This window comes from Balaenoptera physalus (assembly GCF_965194825.1).
Source record: "Balaenoptera physalus genome assembly, chromosome: 20".
In the NCBI taxonomy this organism is placed as follows: Eukaryota; Metazoa; Chordata; class Mammalia; order Artiodactyla; family Balaenopteridae; genus Balaenoptera; species Balaenoptera physalus.
The window spans coordinates 38,908,634-38,927,847 of record NC_138901.1 but is presented as its reverse complement, the minus strand read 5'-3'; the positions used below and the strand labels follow the sequence as shown (position 1 = coordinate 38,927,847).

Here is a 19,214-nt window from a genome sequence, read left to right as displayed (position 1 = left end):
ACACAGCATGTCATACAGGGCTGTAAAATGTAAGCTCCACCTGTCTTTCTAGTCAGTATCTTCCCCTCTGATGAACCACTAGCTCTTTAATAGATTATGGTCTTAAACATGCCATATATTTATTTCCATGTTGGTTTCCTGGAATTCTTTTCATACCTTCTCAACCCTAGAAAAGGCCCACTCAAATCTCACCCTCTTTGTCACTCCTGTCACCATTTCTCCCATGCAAAATAAATTCCCCAGTTCTCAGGATTCTTATAATATTTAAAAATACCTCTGTTATAGATTTAACGTCATTCATTTTTTCAGCTTCTCCCCTCATCCAACTACATCATAATTTCAGTATCTTGGTAACCCCAGAACTTGGAACAGCAACAGTGATATAGCACATGCTCAGTAAATGTTGTCAAAATAAGGTATTAAGTAGGTAATTGATTATGTGGAAAATTTTAAAGTGATTTTACTTATCCTCTGTTCCCTATCTCAAAAGGCCAGTTCTATACTTGGTTACTAAAAGTACAGGGTTTTACATGTAACCTGAAGCACCTGTGTTTTGTTTTGTTGTTTTAACATCTTAATTGGAGTATAACTGTTTTACAATGTTGTGTTAGTTTCTGCTTTATAACAAAGTGAATCAGCTATATGTATACATATATCCCCATATCCCCTCCTTCTTGTGTCTCCCTCCCACCCTCCTTATCCCACCCCTCTAGGTGGTCACAAAGCACCAAGCTGATCTCCCTGTGCTATGTGGCTTCTTCCCACTAGCCATCTAGTTTACATTTGGTAGTGTATATATGTCCATGCCACTCTCTCACTTCATCCCAGCTTACCCTTCCCCCTCCCCATGTCCTCAAGTCCATTCTCTACGTCTGCATCTTTATTCCTGCCCTGTCCCTACGTTCTTCAGAACCTCTTTTTTTTTTTTTTAGATTCTGTATATATGTGTTAGAATATGGTATTTGTTTTTCTCTTTCTGACTTACTTCACTCTGTAGGACAGACTCTAGGTCCATCCACCTCACTACAAATAACACAATTTCGTTTCTTTTTATGGCTGAGTAATATTCCATTGTATATATGTGCCACATCTTCTTTATCCACTCATCTGTCAATAGACACTTAGGTTGCTTCCATGTTCTGGGTATTGTAAACAGTGCTGCAATGAACATTGTGGTACATGTCTCTTTTTGAATTATGGTTTTCTCAGGGTATATGCCCAGGAGTGGGATTGCTGGGTCGTATGGTAGTTCTAGTTTTAGCTTTTTAAGGAACCTCCATACTGTTCTCCATAGCGGCAGTATCAATTTACATTCCCACCAACAGTGAAGCACCTGTTTTAACAGCACACTGACTCCCAATTACTTCCCGAGGCTCTCCTCCAACATTAGACTTAGTACCATCAAGTCTATGTCACTTGTTTATTCTCCCCACCCTCCAGCAGGTGTTTCCAAGAACGTAACTACAATTGACCTAACGGGAGGTATGGAAATCCTCAGGCTCTCACCTTCCTTCAGCCCCAAATGGGGGAAGAGAGTTCAGGTCTTACAGCTTTCTGGGAGGTCCTCTCCATACAGCTTCACAGCTTCCTGTTCTTTGCCCATACCTCACACACATGACTCATGGTCACGACCCTGGGGAAGAGGGATTATCCTCAGGGAAAAATTAATGAACTGGGCTCAGGAAGCAGAGCTGGAATGAGTCCTGCTGGGGACATGGGAACAATGGGAGTTGTTAAAAAAGTTTCTAAGTCTCACAAAAACACTTACTATTGGAAAGGTCACCTTGAGGCCAAAAACCAAAGGAACAAACAAAAACCAAAAACAGCAACAAAAAACCCTCACGAAACAACAAAAGAAAAGAAAAACCCACCAAGGATATTGAAAACTGTAGAGATTCATGACCTGTAGGATTAGGAGATGAGGATCGGAAAGGACAGAGTCTCTCCAAAAGAAACAAAATTTCTGGGATTTTTGGAAGGACCCCTTTCATAGTTCACTGGATCAGACACTTGAGCATCCATTAGAATTATCTGGAGTGGATGTTAAAACTCAGAAACACCCACGTAGAATTCTTGATTCAGTAGGTCTTTGGTCGAGCCAGAGAAGTTGCATTTCTAAGTTTTCAGGTGATGCTGACACTGCTTCTCTGGGGCCACAGTTTGAGAACCACTGACTTTGAGTTTCACTGCTCTTGCTGAGTTTCACAATGAAGAGTTCTTTCTCACAGCATCATCAAGACAACTGTTTGATAGCTTACTTAAAAAGAATTATTTAATCTTAACATGGACAACATCAGAGGTAGGAAAATGTTTGTATACTACATTGGAAAAAACCCTGTAAACTCTGTCTTTTATTTTGTCAACCAAATCGATTTGGAGGTGGATTTCCCATCCATATCCAATTCTATTGACCCATCTATAACATTCTAGTACTCTTTATATATGAATTATTACTCAATAAGGTCCTTCCTTTCATAAAAGGATGAGTACAGGAAGTGTATATGCCATCTTATTATGATGAACTGTTCAGAATCGTAATTAATTGTCTTTAGAATTTTGGAGTACAATAAAAACAGTGATTCTTACAGTTTTCATTTCTACATGAGATTTCCAGGTTGGTCTGAATTCTTTCATTACAAATATTTATAGCTAGCAAAATGTAATCTCTCAGGTTTATAAAAAACGATGTTAAGCTCTGGTTTTATCTACATAATAAGAGATTCTAAAAACACTAATTCTTCCCAATATTTAGAGCTTTAGCTGATTTTAAACTCCAGCCTCTTGTCAAAAGAGCCTGGGTTGATGTTAGGGAAGGAAATAGGTCTTATCAATCTCCTTGACTGTCAGATGTCACTAACAGTAACATGAACAGTAACTAAATTACCTGGATTAATTCATTATTATTCTGAGTTGGTTTTCAATAAGAAAGCCCTTGTATCTTCTAGTTTATATATTTCTCCTCTCAAGGAGTATACTCTCATAAATGAGAATGAAATGTCTACTAAGCCACATCTTAACCCCAAAGTTGATCCCTTAGAGCAGGATTGTGGATAATTTATTTGTTTTAAAAATTGATTACAAAGTTTCTTATTGTTTTGGAGTTACTGTACTTGGCCCATTGTGAAAGTTCAATAAATGTGTGTAAAGTTAATAAACAGAAATCTCAATTAAGTAGAATTGACTCCTCTTCTTTCCTGGCAAGGACTCAGCCAATGAAAAGCCATGGGCTCTTTTCTTACTGCAGCCGGCCACCCTCCTTTTTCTCTCTAAATGCATTCCTTTCCCTTTCCACGGGGGATTTCCACGTGGCTCACCCTGGGTGCAGACACTGAATTGCAGTTCTCTGCTGATCCCGAATAAACCTGTCTTTGCTGGGGAAATATTTGGCAGTCTGTTTTAGATCAAAATTTGTTAACATAACTGAAAATTATCCTTTTTTAAGAGTAGAAGAGCAGTGAAAGGCAGGTTGGGTACACCTCAATGCTCAATGCTGAGGATACAAAAATAAAACATACATTCTCCTCTCAAGGAAATAAGAGGCTGATGGGGAAAACAGACCCAGAAGCATATAAAATCACTTCAGAGAGGAGATAGCTCCACCAGGGGAATGCTCAAAGGTTAAAAGGCTGAGCAAATAACCATGACTGGGAGAGAAGGAAGACTTCGGAGAGGACATGACATTTAAAAAGAGGTGATGTTCAAGTGTGTTAGGCAGACAAAGGAGGGAAAGTGTGTTTCTGGCAGGGAGAACAGAGGTCCAGAGATGAAATGGCACAGCATACACTCCAAGAACCCTCAGGGCCTTGACAAGGTTGGAGCACAGGGGAAGTGATGGGACATTAGGGGGGAGAAGAGGCAGGGATCACTGTGAATAGTGTTAAGAGGTCAGGTTAATACACTTAGATTTTACCTTGAGGGGGGTGAGAAATCAGTGGAGGACGTTATGCAGAAGAATGACCTACAGATGCGGGCCTGTCTGGCAGCAGGGAGGAGGAGAGATGGGAGAGTTGAGAGGATGAACATAGCGGTGCAGCTCCTCTGTTTATTCATACCCCATCCTGTTTCAGAAGACTTCATGAGGGCAGTTAGGGGCCTATAAATATTCTGTGTTCATGACCCAGCCGATCCCAGCTTCAAAATCATTAAAGATGTGAGGAGGGTGAAGAGCTAGAGGAGAAAGCGAAAAGGAGATGGGAGCTAAGAAGAGAAGGAGGAGGATAAATAGGTAACTAGGAATAATCAGAGTGTGAAAACCGATGAGCCAACAAGGACCCATGGCTCAGTGATATCAAGACGCTGATTCAGTGAGTCTGTGGTGCCCTTGGCCGCTCCCTCATGAGCCGAGATGGCCTCCATGCTTCCTTATGGTGTATGCCCTCACGCATCTCATTCAAAGGCTGGTGGTGAGGAAACGGGTGGAGGGCAGTTTCTTTCTCCTCCTGCATCTCTTGCCTCTACTCCTGAAGGAGAAATCTTTCCCAGAATCTCCTAGGCTAACACACTGTTGTGATCACATGAACTGAATCACATGAACACATGAGCACTCCTGGCTTCTAAGTGTTCTGGGAAAGTGAACACTTATGATAGGGGACAAGCAAGGTGGAGGTGGTTGGGAATGGCTTTGGGTAGACACCCAAGAACAGGGCTATCTTCTTGTAAAGCATCTGGAATACGGAATGAACATGATGGACCAGAGGCAAGAGAATACTGACAGGAATGCAATGTCTGTCTAATGCAGGAAAACTCTTCTAACAGCAGAGGTCACGAACTCAAATGTGAGGTCACAAACTCAAATAAGAGAAGGAGGTCAGCAGTAATTTCTCTGTCTAAGAGGTACTGAGGATCATCACTCTCCTCACCCCAGGACAAAATTTGAGCATCTAAGCCAAAGACAGGAAATCAAGATTTTTCTTTGCAGAAACAACAACTCCTGAAAAATAGACCTCCATGTATTGGCACTTGGGTGTCCTCCAGTAAAGAGCTGATTTCCACCTGAACCCCTAAGGTAAAGTTTAAAAGCTTTAATACATAGAGGTATGAATTCATATTTTATTCCCTTACTCTTAAATGTAGATAGCCAAGGATCAACAGGAAGACCACTAATACAAAAGGAGAAAAAAATAAATAGAAAAATAAATGAGAAGCAAACAGAAATGACATAGGAAATGGAAGAAAAGTTTATATAATTAACATCCTTTCAGAGAAACAAGAAGATATAGAATCCATAAATAAGAACAAGATGGTATTAAAAATCATAGAACAAAAAAGGGTTCTTGGATATTAAAATATGTTGACAGAAATGAAAACTTTAATAGAGAGATTGGAAGGTAGAGTTGAGAAAATCCTCCTAGTGTAGAATAAAAACATAGTTTGAATAGAGTTTCCACAGGATGGGGCCCAGCATGGGTTGTCAGAGCCTGGATATCCCTTTTGGGAGCCACCAATTGTGAACGTTAAAGCACAGTGAGAAGAATATTCCCATAGTGGGATGACTCATTGTGGGGAGCAAAGCTCCAAATGGATGAGAAGGGTGTCTATGCAGAGGTGCACCCTGATGTCAGGCGTCAGAGCCCAAGCAGGGTGAGGATGGTTTCCACATGGGGGATGTTCTGATGGGGGTGTTGGAGCATGAGTAGGGGAAGGAAAGTGTCTGAGCGGGGGGCTGGTCTGCTGTGTGATACCAAAGTCCAACTGGAGTGAGGAAAGCATCAGGGGAGAGAGTGGAAACATGGACAGAACTGCTATGGGAGATGGTTGTATACAGGGGGATGAATGAAGCAAGTTAATAAATTAAGGATACAGTGATGTCAGAGAAAATGGCAGAGTAGGGAACTCCAAGGGCCCATCCCTACACAGAATAGAATTGAGAGTCCAGAAATAAACCATATTTTTATGGTCAATTGATTTTCACCAAGAGTGCCAAGACTATTCAATGGGGAAAGAATTGTCTCTTCATTAATTGTGCTGGGACAACTGTATATCCACATGCAAAAGAATAAAGTTGGACCACTACCTCATACCATCTACAAAATATTAACTCAAAATGGATCAAAGTCCTAAATGTAGGAGACAAAACTATAAAAATCTTAGAAGCAAACATAGAGGTAAATCTTTATGAACTTGGATTTTTAAGGCATACTTAGGTATGATAACAAGAACACAAGCAACAAAAGAAATAATGATAAATTGGACTTCATCCTAATTTAAAAATTTGTGCATCAAAGACCCTTATGAAAAAAGTGAAAAGATTTCTTCCAAAGAATGGGAGAAAATATTTGAAAATCAAAATTTGACAAGGATCTATTATCCAAAATATGTAATGAACTTCTACAACTTGACAACAAAAAAGACAAACAACCCAATTTTTAAAAAATAGGCAATGGATTTGAATATACATTTTTGCAAAGAAGATATACAAATGTCCAACAAGAAAAAATGCTCAACATGAAAAGATGCTCAACATCATTAGTAATTAGGGAAATGAAAATCAAAATCATAATAAGATACCACTTCATACATGATAGGATGGTAATAATAGTAATAACAATAGAAAATTACAAGTGTTAGAGAAGATGTGAGGAATTTAGAAGCCTCATAATTGCTAGTGGGAACAAAAAAGGGTACTGCTGCTGTGCAAAACACTTTGGCAGTTTTTCAACAAGTTACACATAGAATTAACCATATGACCTAGCAATTCTACTCCTAGGTATATACTTGAAAGTCCTGAAAACAGGTACTCAAATACTTATAAACAAAGGCTAACAGCAGCACTAAACACAACAGGCAAAAGATGTAAACAACTAAAATGTCATTCAACAGATGAATGGGTAAACAAAATGTGCTGTATCCAGACAGTGGGATAGTATTCAGCCATAAAAAAGAACAGAGGGCTTCCCTGGTGGCGCAGTGGTTGAGAATCTGCCTGCCATTGCAGGGGACACAGGTTCGAGCCCCGGTCTGGGAAGACCCCACATGCCGCGGAGCAACTAGGCCCGTGAGCCACAACTACTGAGCCTGCGTGTCTGGAGCCTGTGCTCCGCAACAAGAGAGGCCGCGATAGTGAGAGGCCCGCGCAGTGCGATGAAGAGTGGCCCCCGCTTGCCACAACTAGAGAAAGCCCTCGCACAGAAACGAAGACCCAACACAGCCATAAATAAATAAAAATAAATTAAAAAAAAAAAAAAAAAGAACAGAGAACAGGGAATTCCCTTGCTGTCCAGTGGTTAGGACTCCACACTTTCACTGCTGAGGGCGCAGATTCAGTCCTTGATGGGGGAACTAAGATCCCTCAAGCCGTGCGTCATGGCCAAAAAAGAATGAAGTATTAATACATACTACAGTGTAAACTAACCTTATTAAACATTGTGCTAAGTGAAAGAAGCCAGACACAAATATTTTATCATTCTACTTATATGCAATGTCCAGAATAGGTAAGTCCATAAAGCAGATTAGTGGTTTCCAGGAGCTAAGGAGAAGGGAGAGAATGGGGAATGACTGCTTAGTGGGTATGGGAAACCCTTTCAGGGGGATGAAATGTTTTGGAACAAGATAGAGGTGATGGCTGCACAACACTGTGAAAATACTAAATGCCACTAAATTGTACACTTGAAAAAGTTAATTTTACGTGAAGTGAATCTCATATATTTATATAAAGGATTATGAGAGCCAGGTTCCTCAGCAGAGAAAATAGTTATAAGTGTGGAAAGGGAAAAACAGAATAAGTTCTAAGTTCTGTGATGCTGGATTAGGAATGGAGAAATATATATATATATGAAACAATAAGCACACCCAGCACCCAAATTTGCCTTCTAAATACCATTCTCCACTCGAAGCAAGCAGGACTGTTTACTGAAATAGTTGATTCCAGAGCTGGAGCACAGAAAGTACAAGATAAGCATGGGGCGTTTCATTGGGCCAGTAAGAAAGGAAGTGCTCAAAGAATAGAAAGAACATATGGGACTTCCCTGGTGGTCCAGTGGTTAAGAATCCACCTTCATAGGGGACACATGTTCAATCCCTGGTCGGGGAACTAAGATCCCATATGCATGCCACAGCTAAGCCTGCACACTCTAGAGCCCACGTGCCACAATGACGCAGCCAAATAAATAAATAAATATTAAAAAAAAAAAAAAAAAAGAACATAGAAGCCAGCCTGAAGAGACTGACTGGCCAAATCTGGGGTAAATTGAGCATCAGAGTAAGTAATGATAATAAGGGATTATAACTTAATGAATAAAAAAAGGAAAATACAAGTTCACACAGATAATAAATAAATAAATTGGAAGTTTGATAAGAAACCAGATATTGACATAGTCTCAAAGTACCTTTCCACAAAATATTTACTAATTTCCAAGGGAAAATGAATAACTTAGGTGAGAAGCCTAATGAACACTTCTTAGTCAGGTAATCAAAGTGATGGGACAACAACAACAAAAAAGTGATGGGACATTAGTAAAGAGACAAAGCAAAATCACTCATCCTTCATAGGCTGTAATAGGAACACTGCATGACTTCTGCGATATTCCTGGCAAACCGACAAAGATGCATCACCTGAGTCTAATCATCATGAAACATCTGACAAATCCAAACTGAAGGACATTCTACAAAATAATTGGCCGATAACTTTTTAAAGTTCCAAGATAGTCAAAATCAAGGAGCAACTCTTCCAGATCAAAAGAGCCTAAAGACACATGACGACTAAATGCAACACATGGTCTTTTTGTTTGTTTGTTTGTTTAAGATTTTTTTGATGTGGATCATGATTGAATTTGTTACAATATTGCTTCTGTTTTATGTTTGGGTTTTTTTTTTTTTTTCGGCCACGAAGCATGTGGGATCTTAGCTCCCCATCCAGGGATCGAACTGGCACCCCCTGCATTGGAAGGCAAAGTCTTAACCACTGGACCACCAGAGAAGTCCCGCAACACATGTTTTTGAAGCAGATTCTCTTTCTATGAGACTTTATTGGGACATATGGCAAAACTTGAGTAGAGGCTAAAGATTTGATTCTAACAATGTATTGATGTGTATCAATTTTAGTGACTGTATGGCAGTATTGTAGGGAATGTCTTTGTAGAAAATACACACAAATATTAAGGTGGGTATTCAGGTTGGCAACTTACCCAGTTTCCTCAAACCATCAGGGGAAAAAAAGTCGTTTATACTATGCTTGCAACTTTAGTGTAAGTTTGAGATTTTTCAAAAAGTTAAAAAGGTGTTTAAAGTTAAATTTTTTAAAAAGTTAAAATAGAAGAACTATTATATGGGGCTTCCCTGGTGGTGCAGTGGTTAAGAATCCGCCTGCCAATGCAGGAGACATGGGTTCGAGCCCTGGCCCAGGAAGATCCCAAGTGCCGCGGAGCAACTAAGCCCGTGCACCACAACTACTGAGCCTGTGCTCTAGAGCCCGCATGCCACAACTACTGAAGCCCGCGCGCCTAGAGCCCGTGCTCTGCAATAAGAGAAGCCACTGCACTGAGAAGCCCGTGAACTGCAACGAAGAGTAGCCCCTGCTTGCTGCAACCAGAGAAAGCCCACACACAGCAAAGAAAACCCAATGCAGCCCAAATAAAAATAAGTAAATAAATAAACTTTATATTTAAAAAAAGAACTATTATATGTAGCAGAATATCTTTTTGTCCTCTGGATAAAAAGCAATTTTAAAAAATTAGATCTCAGTAAGAGCTAATATCAAAATAAAAGATTGATATACCTGACTACATGAACACTAACACCAAAAATAAAGAAGACAAACCACAAACTAGGAGAAGGTATTGTAATAAATATAGCTGACAATAGATCAGCAAATTATGTAAGAACTCCTACATTAACTAGAAAAAGTCAGTAGAAAAGTGAACAAAAGGCATTCATGGGAAACCTGAATGCAATAAAAAATATGGAAAGAAATGTTAGAGGAATGCAAATTGACTACAGTGAAATATCATTTTTTACCCATAAACTGGCAAAAATGAAGATGTCTGACAATATCAACTGTTAGGAGGATGTGAATCAGTAGGAACACTTCAACGCTGCTGATGAACATGTAATGTGTTACAACTTTGGAAAACAATTTGGCACTATTTTGTAAAGGTAAGTCTTTGAAGATCTCATGACTCAGTAATTCCACTTCAAGGTAATGACCCATGCATAACAACTGGAGACAAGCAGGAAAATATCCAAAAGAGCACTGTTTGCTAGAGCAAAAACTGGGAACAACCTCAATAACTTATTCTCACAATGGAATATAATATAGCAGTGCAAATGAATGAACCACAGTCAAACAGAGCAATACGGGTGTTTAGAAACATAATGTTGAGTGAAAAACACCCCCAGAATATTAAGTACAGTCTGATATGTTTATAAAGTTCAAAAAAATCAAAACAAAACAATACACTGATTATGTAAAAATGTGATGAAATTATTTTTATAAGCAATGAAATGATAAACACAAAATTCAAGAACATAGTTTCATCTGGAGAGAAGTGATGTGATGGAGAGTACCTACAGGCAGGTATAAGCTGTTGGTGCCATATGGTTCTTGAACTGAGTAGTGTGTACATGAGTGTTCATACAATATAGTGTTTTATAACTTACATGCATTTTACACATAATCTTTTGCTTGTAATAATTATTATACTATATTAAAATGTACAGCAAAAAATCTGAATATTCATGATAATTTCCAATTTGAAAATAAAATAAAATAGAGTTATATGGTTCACTCAATGTTTTCTCACAATTTTGGGGGTTTGACTTTTATAATACACCTGGGAGGCTTGGGGTCAGATATTAATTTCAGCAAGTTTGTTGAGGAAGAAGTTACAAGTTCAAGAGAGGCCAGGTGTCTCATTCAAGGTCATCTGTTTGGTAAGTGTTGGGTTAGGGTCTCTAATTTAAGGATTAATACTCTGAATTCTGTGCAGTTTCCAACAATCCAGATTCACACCAAAATGGGGAACTGGGAAAAGAGGTCAAAATACAGAAAACAGAACTACTCTTCTGGGGAAATGCTGACATCTTAAGAGGAAACTGTCCACCAAGAAGGCAGAAAGGAGGGTATGGCTTTCCAGAATGTTTCCATGACAACACATCTTGTCCTAGGAGTGTTCAAATCATCCACCACAAAAAAAGGATATTTTCCTTTTTTCTAAAAATCTGAGTAAGTTGTTTAGTTTCAAACTCATTCACTTCTACAATGACCCTCACAACACATCCACGGGTATGAAGAGGGCAGATACTCTCTCTCCACCTTATAAATGGAAAACAAAGCCAAAGAAAAGTGACCCACTGTCACTCCCTTTTACAAACCACCCAGCGCCTCCCTAATCTCTTCACTGCTGCCTGCATCTCCTGGTTCCTCAGGGTGTAGATCATGGGGTTGAGCATGGGGGTCATGATCCTGTGGCTGATGGACACAGCCTTGTCCATGGAGAAGGAGGTGAAGGGCCAGGCATAAGGGTAAATGCTTGGAATGAAGACCATAGGCACGGCGATGATGTGGGTGGTGCAGGTGGAAGCTGCCTTCCTCCTTATCTTCCCTGAGTGGGACCTCAGCATCACCAGGAAGACTGAGTAGGAGATCAGGAGGAGGATGAACAAGATGACATCGAGCATCCCACTGTTGCAGATCATGAGGAACTCTAAGACAGAAGTGTCTGTGCAGGCAAGTCTCAGTACTTGTGGAACATCACAGTAAAAGTTACCTAAGATGTTGGGGCCACAGAAAGGCAGTGGAAGCATCAGAGCCAGCTGGGAAATGGAATGAACAAAACCTACCATCCAGGCTGTCACCACCAGCCCCACACAGAGCTGAGTGTTCATGATGGTGACATAGTGGAGGGGCTGGGAGATGGCAGCAAGGTGGTCATAGGCTGTCATTGAGAGGAAGAAGACCATGGCACCTCCCAGAAAGTGGAAGAAGAAGACCTGGGCCATGCAGCCCTGGTAGGAGATGATCTTCTCAGCGAGGAAGTCCACAAGCATCTTTAGGGAAGTGACTGAGGAGAAACAGAGGTCTAAGATAGCCAGGTTTTGGAACAGAAAATACATGGGTGTCTGGAGCCGGGAATCAGAGGTCACTGTGACCATGACGAGGAGGTTTCCCGTGAGAGTGGTGGTGTAGACAAAGAGGAATATCAGAAACAAGAAGAGCTGGAGCTCCTGAGTCTGTGAGAGCCCCAGGAAGACAAATTCTGATACCCATGTGAGGTTCCCTGATTCCATGGTGTCTTCTCTATACACCTAAAGAAAACACACCATAGACAGAGATGCATGAAGTTACTATGTGCCCTTCTAGTGCTCAGTGGCTCAAAGCAATTGTCCAAGTCCAGATGATGGACATCCTCATGTGCAGATCATAATACCAGGTGCTGATTAAATGGCCTTGTCTTTGGAGATTTCACTGGTCAGTGCTGGAATACACATTCAAGCGATATCTTAAAGCCATCCAGAGACACATAGAGCCTGCCTTTCAATGATTCAGTGTAATATAGTGATGGGGAGACAACTTAGAATCCAACAAACGAGAGTCAAATTTCAGAGCTTCTATTTCCTTGAATTTGACCTTGAGTAAGTTACTTAATCTGGGTCTTAGTTTCCACATCTCTAAGAAGAATGTTTCCTTTATAGAAATTGCCTAGGGAATTAAATAACACATAAGGTTCCTAGAACAGTGTCTGGAATAATAAATGGTAATCACTCTCCTCTGTGTAGTCTCCTGCTCTAAAGATACCCTCCCTTTTCCAGTCTCTAATACTTTTTTGTACCAATCATTTTTCATGCAACAATGAACACATCATAATGTTAATGAACTTTTCATGGTTCATTAACATTTCTAGGTTTTCCCTCCGTAATTCAACTCTAAGTTCCCAGAGATATAAATATGTATCTTATAATTTATTTCTGCCCTGCAGTGCTCATCTTTGCTGACAGTCAATACTCAAAAACACGTGGTGTTGACTGCTGTGTGGGTGAACAGCTATAGGGAGTGCCTCCCTCATTGATGTAGGTGGTCTCTTACTGGATGAGGTAATGGGATATATGGTGTGAGTGCTGAGACAAGAGAAGGGGGAGAGAGATTCTCTGGATTAAGAAATGAGTGAGGGCTATTGTATGAAGGGGACTGGAAGAGCTCTTCTGAACGGAACAAGAATTTTAGAAGATGTTACTGAATACAAGGATAGAAGACAAAGGAAGATGTTGAAACAAGAGAAATAGAATAGACAAAGGAATAAAGAGGGCAGATTAAGAGAAAGGGGGAGGAAGGAAGGGGAATGGAGAGGTGGGGTGGGCGGGGAAGGGAATGGGAACAAAGGTGAAGAAGGACACAGAGGGTGAGAGACAGAGGTGACAGGTGAGGGTTAAGTGGCCCCCACACTCCCCTGCTTTGTCTCACTCCCCCCCCCACCTGCCTCCTGCAATCTATTGTCCATCAGAGGTCATTTTAATCGCATCCTTCTGCTTCCATCTGCTTCCACGCCAGGCCATCTTCTATACCACTCTCAGAGAGACCTTTCTAAACTCATCTGATCGTCTTCCTCCCTCATTATGATCTTTTAATGACTATCAAGGGCCCACAGCTTAAAACTCAAACTCTTAGAAGCTGCCTAACATGCTTTGTAGATTAATTCAGGGTTGAAAAACATACTTCCATATGTGCAACTCCCTCTCAGTATGTCATACCGAACTGTAAAATGTAGACTCCATCTACCTTTCTAATCAGTATCCCTGTTATCCAGGAACTGATTGCTGTTCAAGGAATTCATAACCTCTCACATATGCCATATGCTTGGTTATTTCTGTAGCTTTGGGAATGAATTCTGTTTCCTGAAATACCTTCTACTACCTTCTCAACCTAGAAGTCCTCAGATACCACCTTCTCTGTGACTCCTTCTCCATTTCTCCCACGCAGAATTAATCCCTTATTTCTCTGGGTTCCAATAATGTTTTTATAAGTACCTCTGTTATAGTATTTATCATTTTTTTCTATTGTCACTTTTAACTAGATTTTCAATTCAACGACTTAGTAGCCCCAGCACCTATATTAAGTCTGATTTAGCAGTTGCTCAAAAAATGCTTGTGAACATAATGTATTAATAGGTAATTATGTGATCCATGTGGAGAATTTTGTGTTGTATTCCCTTATCCTTTACTCTTAGCGTCCTCCCTCTAAATCACAGAACCAAGCTTTCACTTGGTTGTAAAAAGACTGGTTTTGCACATGCAACTTGAGGAATCTGTTTTCAACACCTCGTTTTCCATGCATTACTTTCTGAGGCTCTCCTCACACGTAAGAATTACTACTATCAAGCCTATGTCACTTGTTTATTATCTCCACGTCCAGCAAGTGTTTCTGGATGCCTCTTACAGCTGCTCTATCTATAGGTGAGGAAACCCTGGTCTCTCACCTTTCTTCAGACCAGAATGGGAGAGAGCCTTCAGGTCTTCCATCTTCTTGGAAATCCTTTTCTGCAGCTTTAGCTTCCCAGCCACTGCCCATACATCACCTATACAACAATGGGTGTGACCCTTGGGGAAGAGGGTATATCCCTGGGGAGAACTTACTGGACTCAGCTCAGGAAGCAGGGCTGGGTTGATTACCACTGGGGGCAAAGGAGCAATGGGAGTTGTTAAAAAGTTTCAAAATGTCTCAAAAACACATAATTATTAAGAGTTATTCCTTGGGGGCCAAAAGGACCAAGGACAATATAATTTTATAGATTTGTAGAATGTAGAATTCTCAGGCCAACATCTAAAAGGACAAGAGTCTCTTCAAAAGAAACAGACTCTCTGGGAGTTTTGGAAGAACCCATTTCTTAGACCAGTGATTCTTACCCTTGAGACAATCACCTGGAGAACTTGTTAAAAGACAAATTACTGTGCCCCAACCCCAGCCTTTCTCATTCAGTTGGTCAATGGTAAGGCCAAGAATTTGCATTTGTAACAAGTTCTCAGATGATACTGATGTCCCTGTTCTGGGGACCACACTTTGAGCATCACGGACTTGCTCATCAGCACAGGGACTATTCTCTCTCTCCTGGAATCGTCCAGATAACTGGCTTGATTTCTTTCCTTCTTCTTCTCCTCCTTCTTCTCTTTGTCCTTTCTTCTACTTTTAAGCCTAATTGATCTTCACTTTGGGAAATTCATAGGTGGGAAAATGTTTGTAGACTACAGTGGAAACTTACTGCCCTGTAAACCGTGTCCTTTATTTTGCCAACCAAAGTCCCAATATTGATTAACCACCTGTCCCAAGTCTACTACATCATCTATAAAATGCCAACATTCTTTACATGTGAATTCTTATCACCTCTAACACAAGGATTGGTACAGGAAACCCATATATATCCCATTATGAGGAATTGCTCAAAACTGGAATTAATTGGCATTGTAACCTTGATGTGCTGTAAAAACTGTCTGACTTCTTACACAGAGCTCTCTGATCTGCATAGGATTTCCAGATTGGTCTGAATTCTTTCATTGCAAATGTTTATACTTGGCAAAATAAAGTATCTGCCTGTGGCAGATAAGAATATAATGTGAAGCTCTTCCACATACAAGAGATATAGATTTAAGTTATTTTTAAAAAATTGACTTATAGTTGCTGTACTATATTATATAAGTTACAGGTGTACAATATACTGACTGACAATTTTTAAAGGTTATACTCCATTTACAGTTATTATAAAAAAATTGGCTATATTCCCTGTGTTGTACAATATATCCTTGTAGTTTATTTTATTTCATATTTTTATTGGAGTACAATTGCTTTACAATGTTGTGTTAGTTTCTGCTGTACAATGAAATGAATCAGCTATATGTATACATATATCCCTTCCTTCTTGGACCTCCCTCCCACCCAATCCCTCATCCCACCCATCTAGATCATCACAGAGCCCCAAGCTGAGCTTCCTATGCTTTGTAACAGTTTCTCACTAGCTATCTATTTTACACATGGTAGTGTATATATTTCAATCCTAATCTCCCAATTCGTCCCACCTTCCCCTTCCCCCACTGTGTCCACATGTCCATTCTCTACGTCTGTGACTCTATTCCTGCCCTGGAAATAGGTTCATCTGTACCATTTTTCTGGATTCCATATGTATGCATTAATATACGGTATTTGTTTTTCTCTTTCTGACTTACTTCACTCTGTATGACAGACTCGAAGTCCATCCACATCTCTGCAAATGACCCAATTTCATTCCTTTTTATGGCTGAGTCATATTCCATTGTATATATGTACCACATCTTCTTTATCCATTCCTCTGTTGTTGGACATTTAGGTTGTTTCCATGTCCTGGCTATTGTAAACAGTGCTGCAGTGGACATTGGGGTACAGTCCTTTTGAATTATGGTTTTCTCAGGGTATATATCTGGTAGTGGGATTGCTGGGTCATATGGTAGTTCTATTTTTCGTTTTTTAAGAACCTAAAAATACTGTTCTCCACATGGCTATATCAATTCACATTCCCACCAACAGTGCAAGAGGGCTCCCTTTTCTCCACACCCTCTCCAGCATTTATTGTTTGTAGATATTTTGATGATGGCCATTCTTATTTTTTTTTTAAAGTTAGCTTCCCATTCTTTTTTTTTTTATAGTAATCTTTTATTTATTTATTTTTATATTTATTTTTGGCTGTGTTGGGTCTTCGTTTCTGTGTGAGGGCTTTCTCTAGTTGTGGCAAGCGGGGGCCACTCTTCATCGCAGTGTGCGGGCCTCTTCACTATCGCGGCCTCTCTTGTTGCAGAGCACAGGCTCCAGACGCGCAGGCTCAGTAGTTGTGGCTCACGGGCCTAGTTGCTCCGTGGCATGTGGGATCTTCCCAGACCAGGGCTCGAACCCATGTCCCCTGCATTAGCAGGCAGATTCTCAACCACTGCACCACCAGGGAAGCCCAATGATGGCCATTCTGACCACTGTGAGGTGACACCTCATTGTAGTAGTTTTTAATTGCATTTCTCTAATAATTAGTGATGTTGAGCACCTTTTCATGAGCTTCTTGGCCATCTGTATGTCTTCTATGGAGAGATGTCTATTTAGGTCTTCTGCCCATTTTTTTTTTATAAATGTATTTAGTTATATTTAGTTATACTTTCCCCCCTTGGTGTCCATACATTTGTTCTCTACATCTGAGTCTCAATTTCTGCCCTGCAAACCGGTTCATCTGTACCATTTTTCTAGGTTCCACATATATGTGTTAATATACAATATTTGTTTTTCTCTTTCTGACTTACTTCACTCTGTATGACAGTCTTTAGATCCATCCACGTCTCTACAAATGACCCAATTACGTTCCTTTTTATGGCTAAGTAATATTCCATTGTATATATGTACCACATCTTCTTTATCCATTCGTCTGTCGATGGGCATTTAGGTTGTTTCTATGACCTGGCTATTGTAAATAGTGCTGCAATGAACATTGGTTTGCATGTGTCTTTTTGAATTATGATTTTCTCAGGGTATATGCCCAGTAGTGGGATTGCTGGGTCATATGGTAATTCGATTTTTAGTTTTTTAAGGAACCTCCATACTGTTCTCCATAGTGGCTGTATCAATTTACATTCCCACCAACAGTGCAAGAGGGTTCCCTTTTCTCCACACCCTCTCCAGCATTTGTTGTTTGTAGATTTTCTGATGATGCCCATTCTAACCTCATGGGTGTGAGGTGATACCTCATTGTAGTTTTGATTTGCATTTCTCTAATAATTAGTGATGTTGAGGAGCTTTTCATGTGCTTCTTGGCCATCTGTATGCTTTCTTTGGAGAAATGTCTATTTAGGTCTTCTGCCCATTTTTTGATTGGGATGTTTGTTTTTTTAATATTGAGCTGTTTATATATTTTGGAGATTAATCCTTTGTCCGTTAATTCGTTTGCAAATATTTTCTCCCATTCTTAGGGTTGTCTTTTCATCTTGTTTGTAGTTTCCTTTACTGTGCAAAAGCTTTGAAGTTTCATTAGGTCCCATTTGTTTATTTTTGTTTTTATTTCCATTACTCTAGGAGGTGGATCAAAGAAGATCTTGCTGTGATTTATGTCAAAGAGTGTTCTTCCTATGTTTTCCTCTAACAGTTTTATAGTGTCCAGTCTTACATTTAGGTCTCTAATCCATTTTGAGTTTATTTTTGTGTATGGTGTTAGGGAGTGTTCTAATTTCATTCTTTTACATGTAGCTGTCCAGCTTTCCCAGCAACACTCATGGAAGAGACTGTCTTTTCTCCATTGTATATCCTTGCCTCCTTTGTCATAGATTAGTTGACCATAGGTGCATGGGTTTATCTCTGGGCTTTCTATCCTGTTCCATTGATCTATATTTCTGTTTTTGTGCCAGTACCATACTGTCTTGATTACTGTAGCTTTGTAGTGTAGTTTGAAGTTGGGGCGTCTGATTCCTCCAGCTCCGTTTTTTTCCCTCAATGCTGCTTTGGCTATTCAGGGTTTTTTGTGTCTCCATACAAATTTTAAGATTTTTTTTCTAGTTCTGTAAAAAATGCCATTGGTAGTTTGATAGGGATTGCATTGAATCTGTAAGTTGCTTTGGATAGTATAACCATTTTCACAATATTGATTCTTCCAATCCAAGAACATGGTATATCTCTCCATCTGTTTGTATCATCTTTAATTTCTTTCATCAGTGTCTAATAGTTTTAAGCATACAGGTCTTTTGTCTCCTTAGGTAGGTTTATTCCTAGGTATTTTATTCTTTTTGTTGCAATGGTAAATGGGATTGTTTCCTTAATTTTGCTTTCTGATCTTTGTTGTTAGTGTATAGTAATGCAAGAGATTTCTGTGCATTAATTTTGTATCCTGCAACTTTACCAAATTCATTGATAAGTTCTAGTAGTTTTCTGGTGGCATCTTTAGGATTTTGTATGTATAGTATCATGTCATCTGTGAACAGTGACAGTTTTACTTCTTCTTTTCCAATTTGCATTCCTTTTATTTCTTTTTATTCTCTGAAAAGAAGTCTTAGACATGGTTAGGACTTCCAAAACTATGTTGAATGAGAGTGGCGAGAGTGGACATCCCTGTATTGTTCCTGATCTTAGAGGAAATGCTTTCAGTTTTTCACCATTTCACCATTGCTGTGGGTTTGTTGTATATGGCCTTTATTATGTCGAGATAGGTTCCCTCTATGCCCATTTTCTGGAGAGCTTTTATCACAAATGGGTGTTAACTTTTGTCAAAAGCTTTTTCTGCATCTTTTGAGATGAT

General features: G+C 39.7%; 2 protein-coding genes across 2 annotated transcripts in view; both read right to left on the bottom strand.

Annotated features, from left to right (window-relative positions):
* Positions 1-19,214, bottom strand: part of LOC309650157 (olfactory receptor 4D1-like) — an 86,534-nt gene that overhangs the window by 2,441 nt on the left and 64,879 nt on the right. Inside the window, exon 2 of the mRNA XM_082441166.1 lies at positions 1,507-1,706. The gene's annotated coding sequence lies outside the window, so the exon portion shown is untranslated. The remainder of the gene's footprint in view (positions 1-1,506; positions 1,707-19,214) is intronic.
* Positions 10,152-18,466, bottom strand: LOC309650158 (olfactory receptor 4D2-like). Its single transcript, XM_082441167.1, has one exon. The coding sequence runs from the start codon at positions 12,220-12,222 to the stop codon at positions 11,290-11,292; it is 933 nt and encodes a 310-aa protein (XP_082297293.1). The 5' UTR covers positions 12,223-18,466; the 3' UTR covers positions 10,152-11,289.

Bases quoted from the DNA above. Each gene is read 5' to 3' on its own strand.
- LOC309650158 (XM_082441167.1), bottom strand. From the start codon at position 12,222: ATGGAATCAGGGAACCTCACATGGGTATCAGAATTTGTCTTCCTGGGG.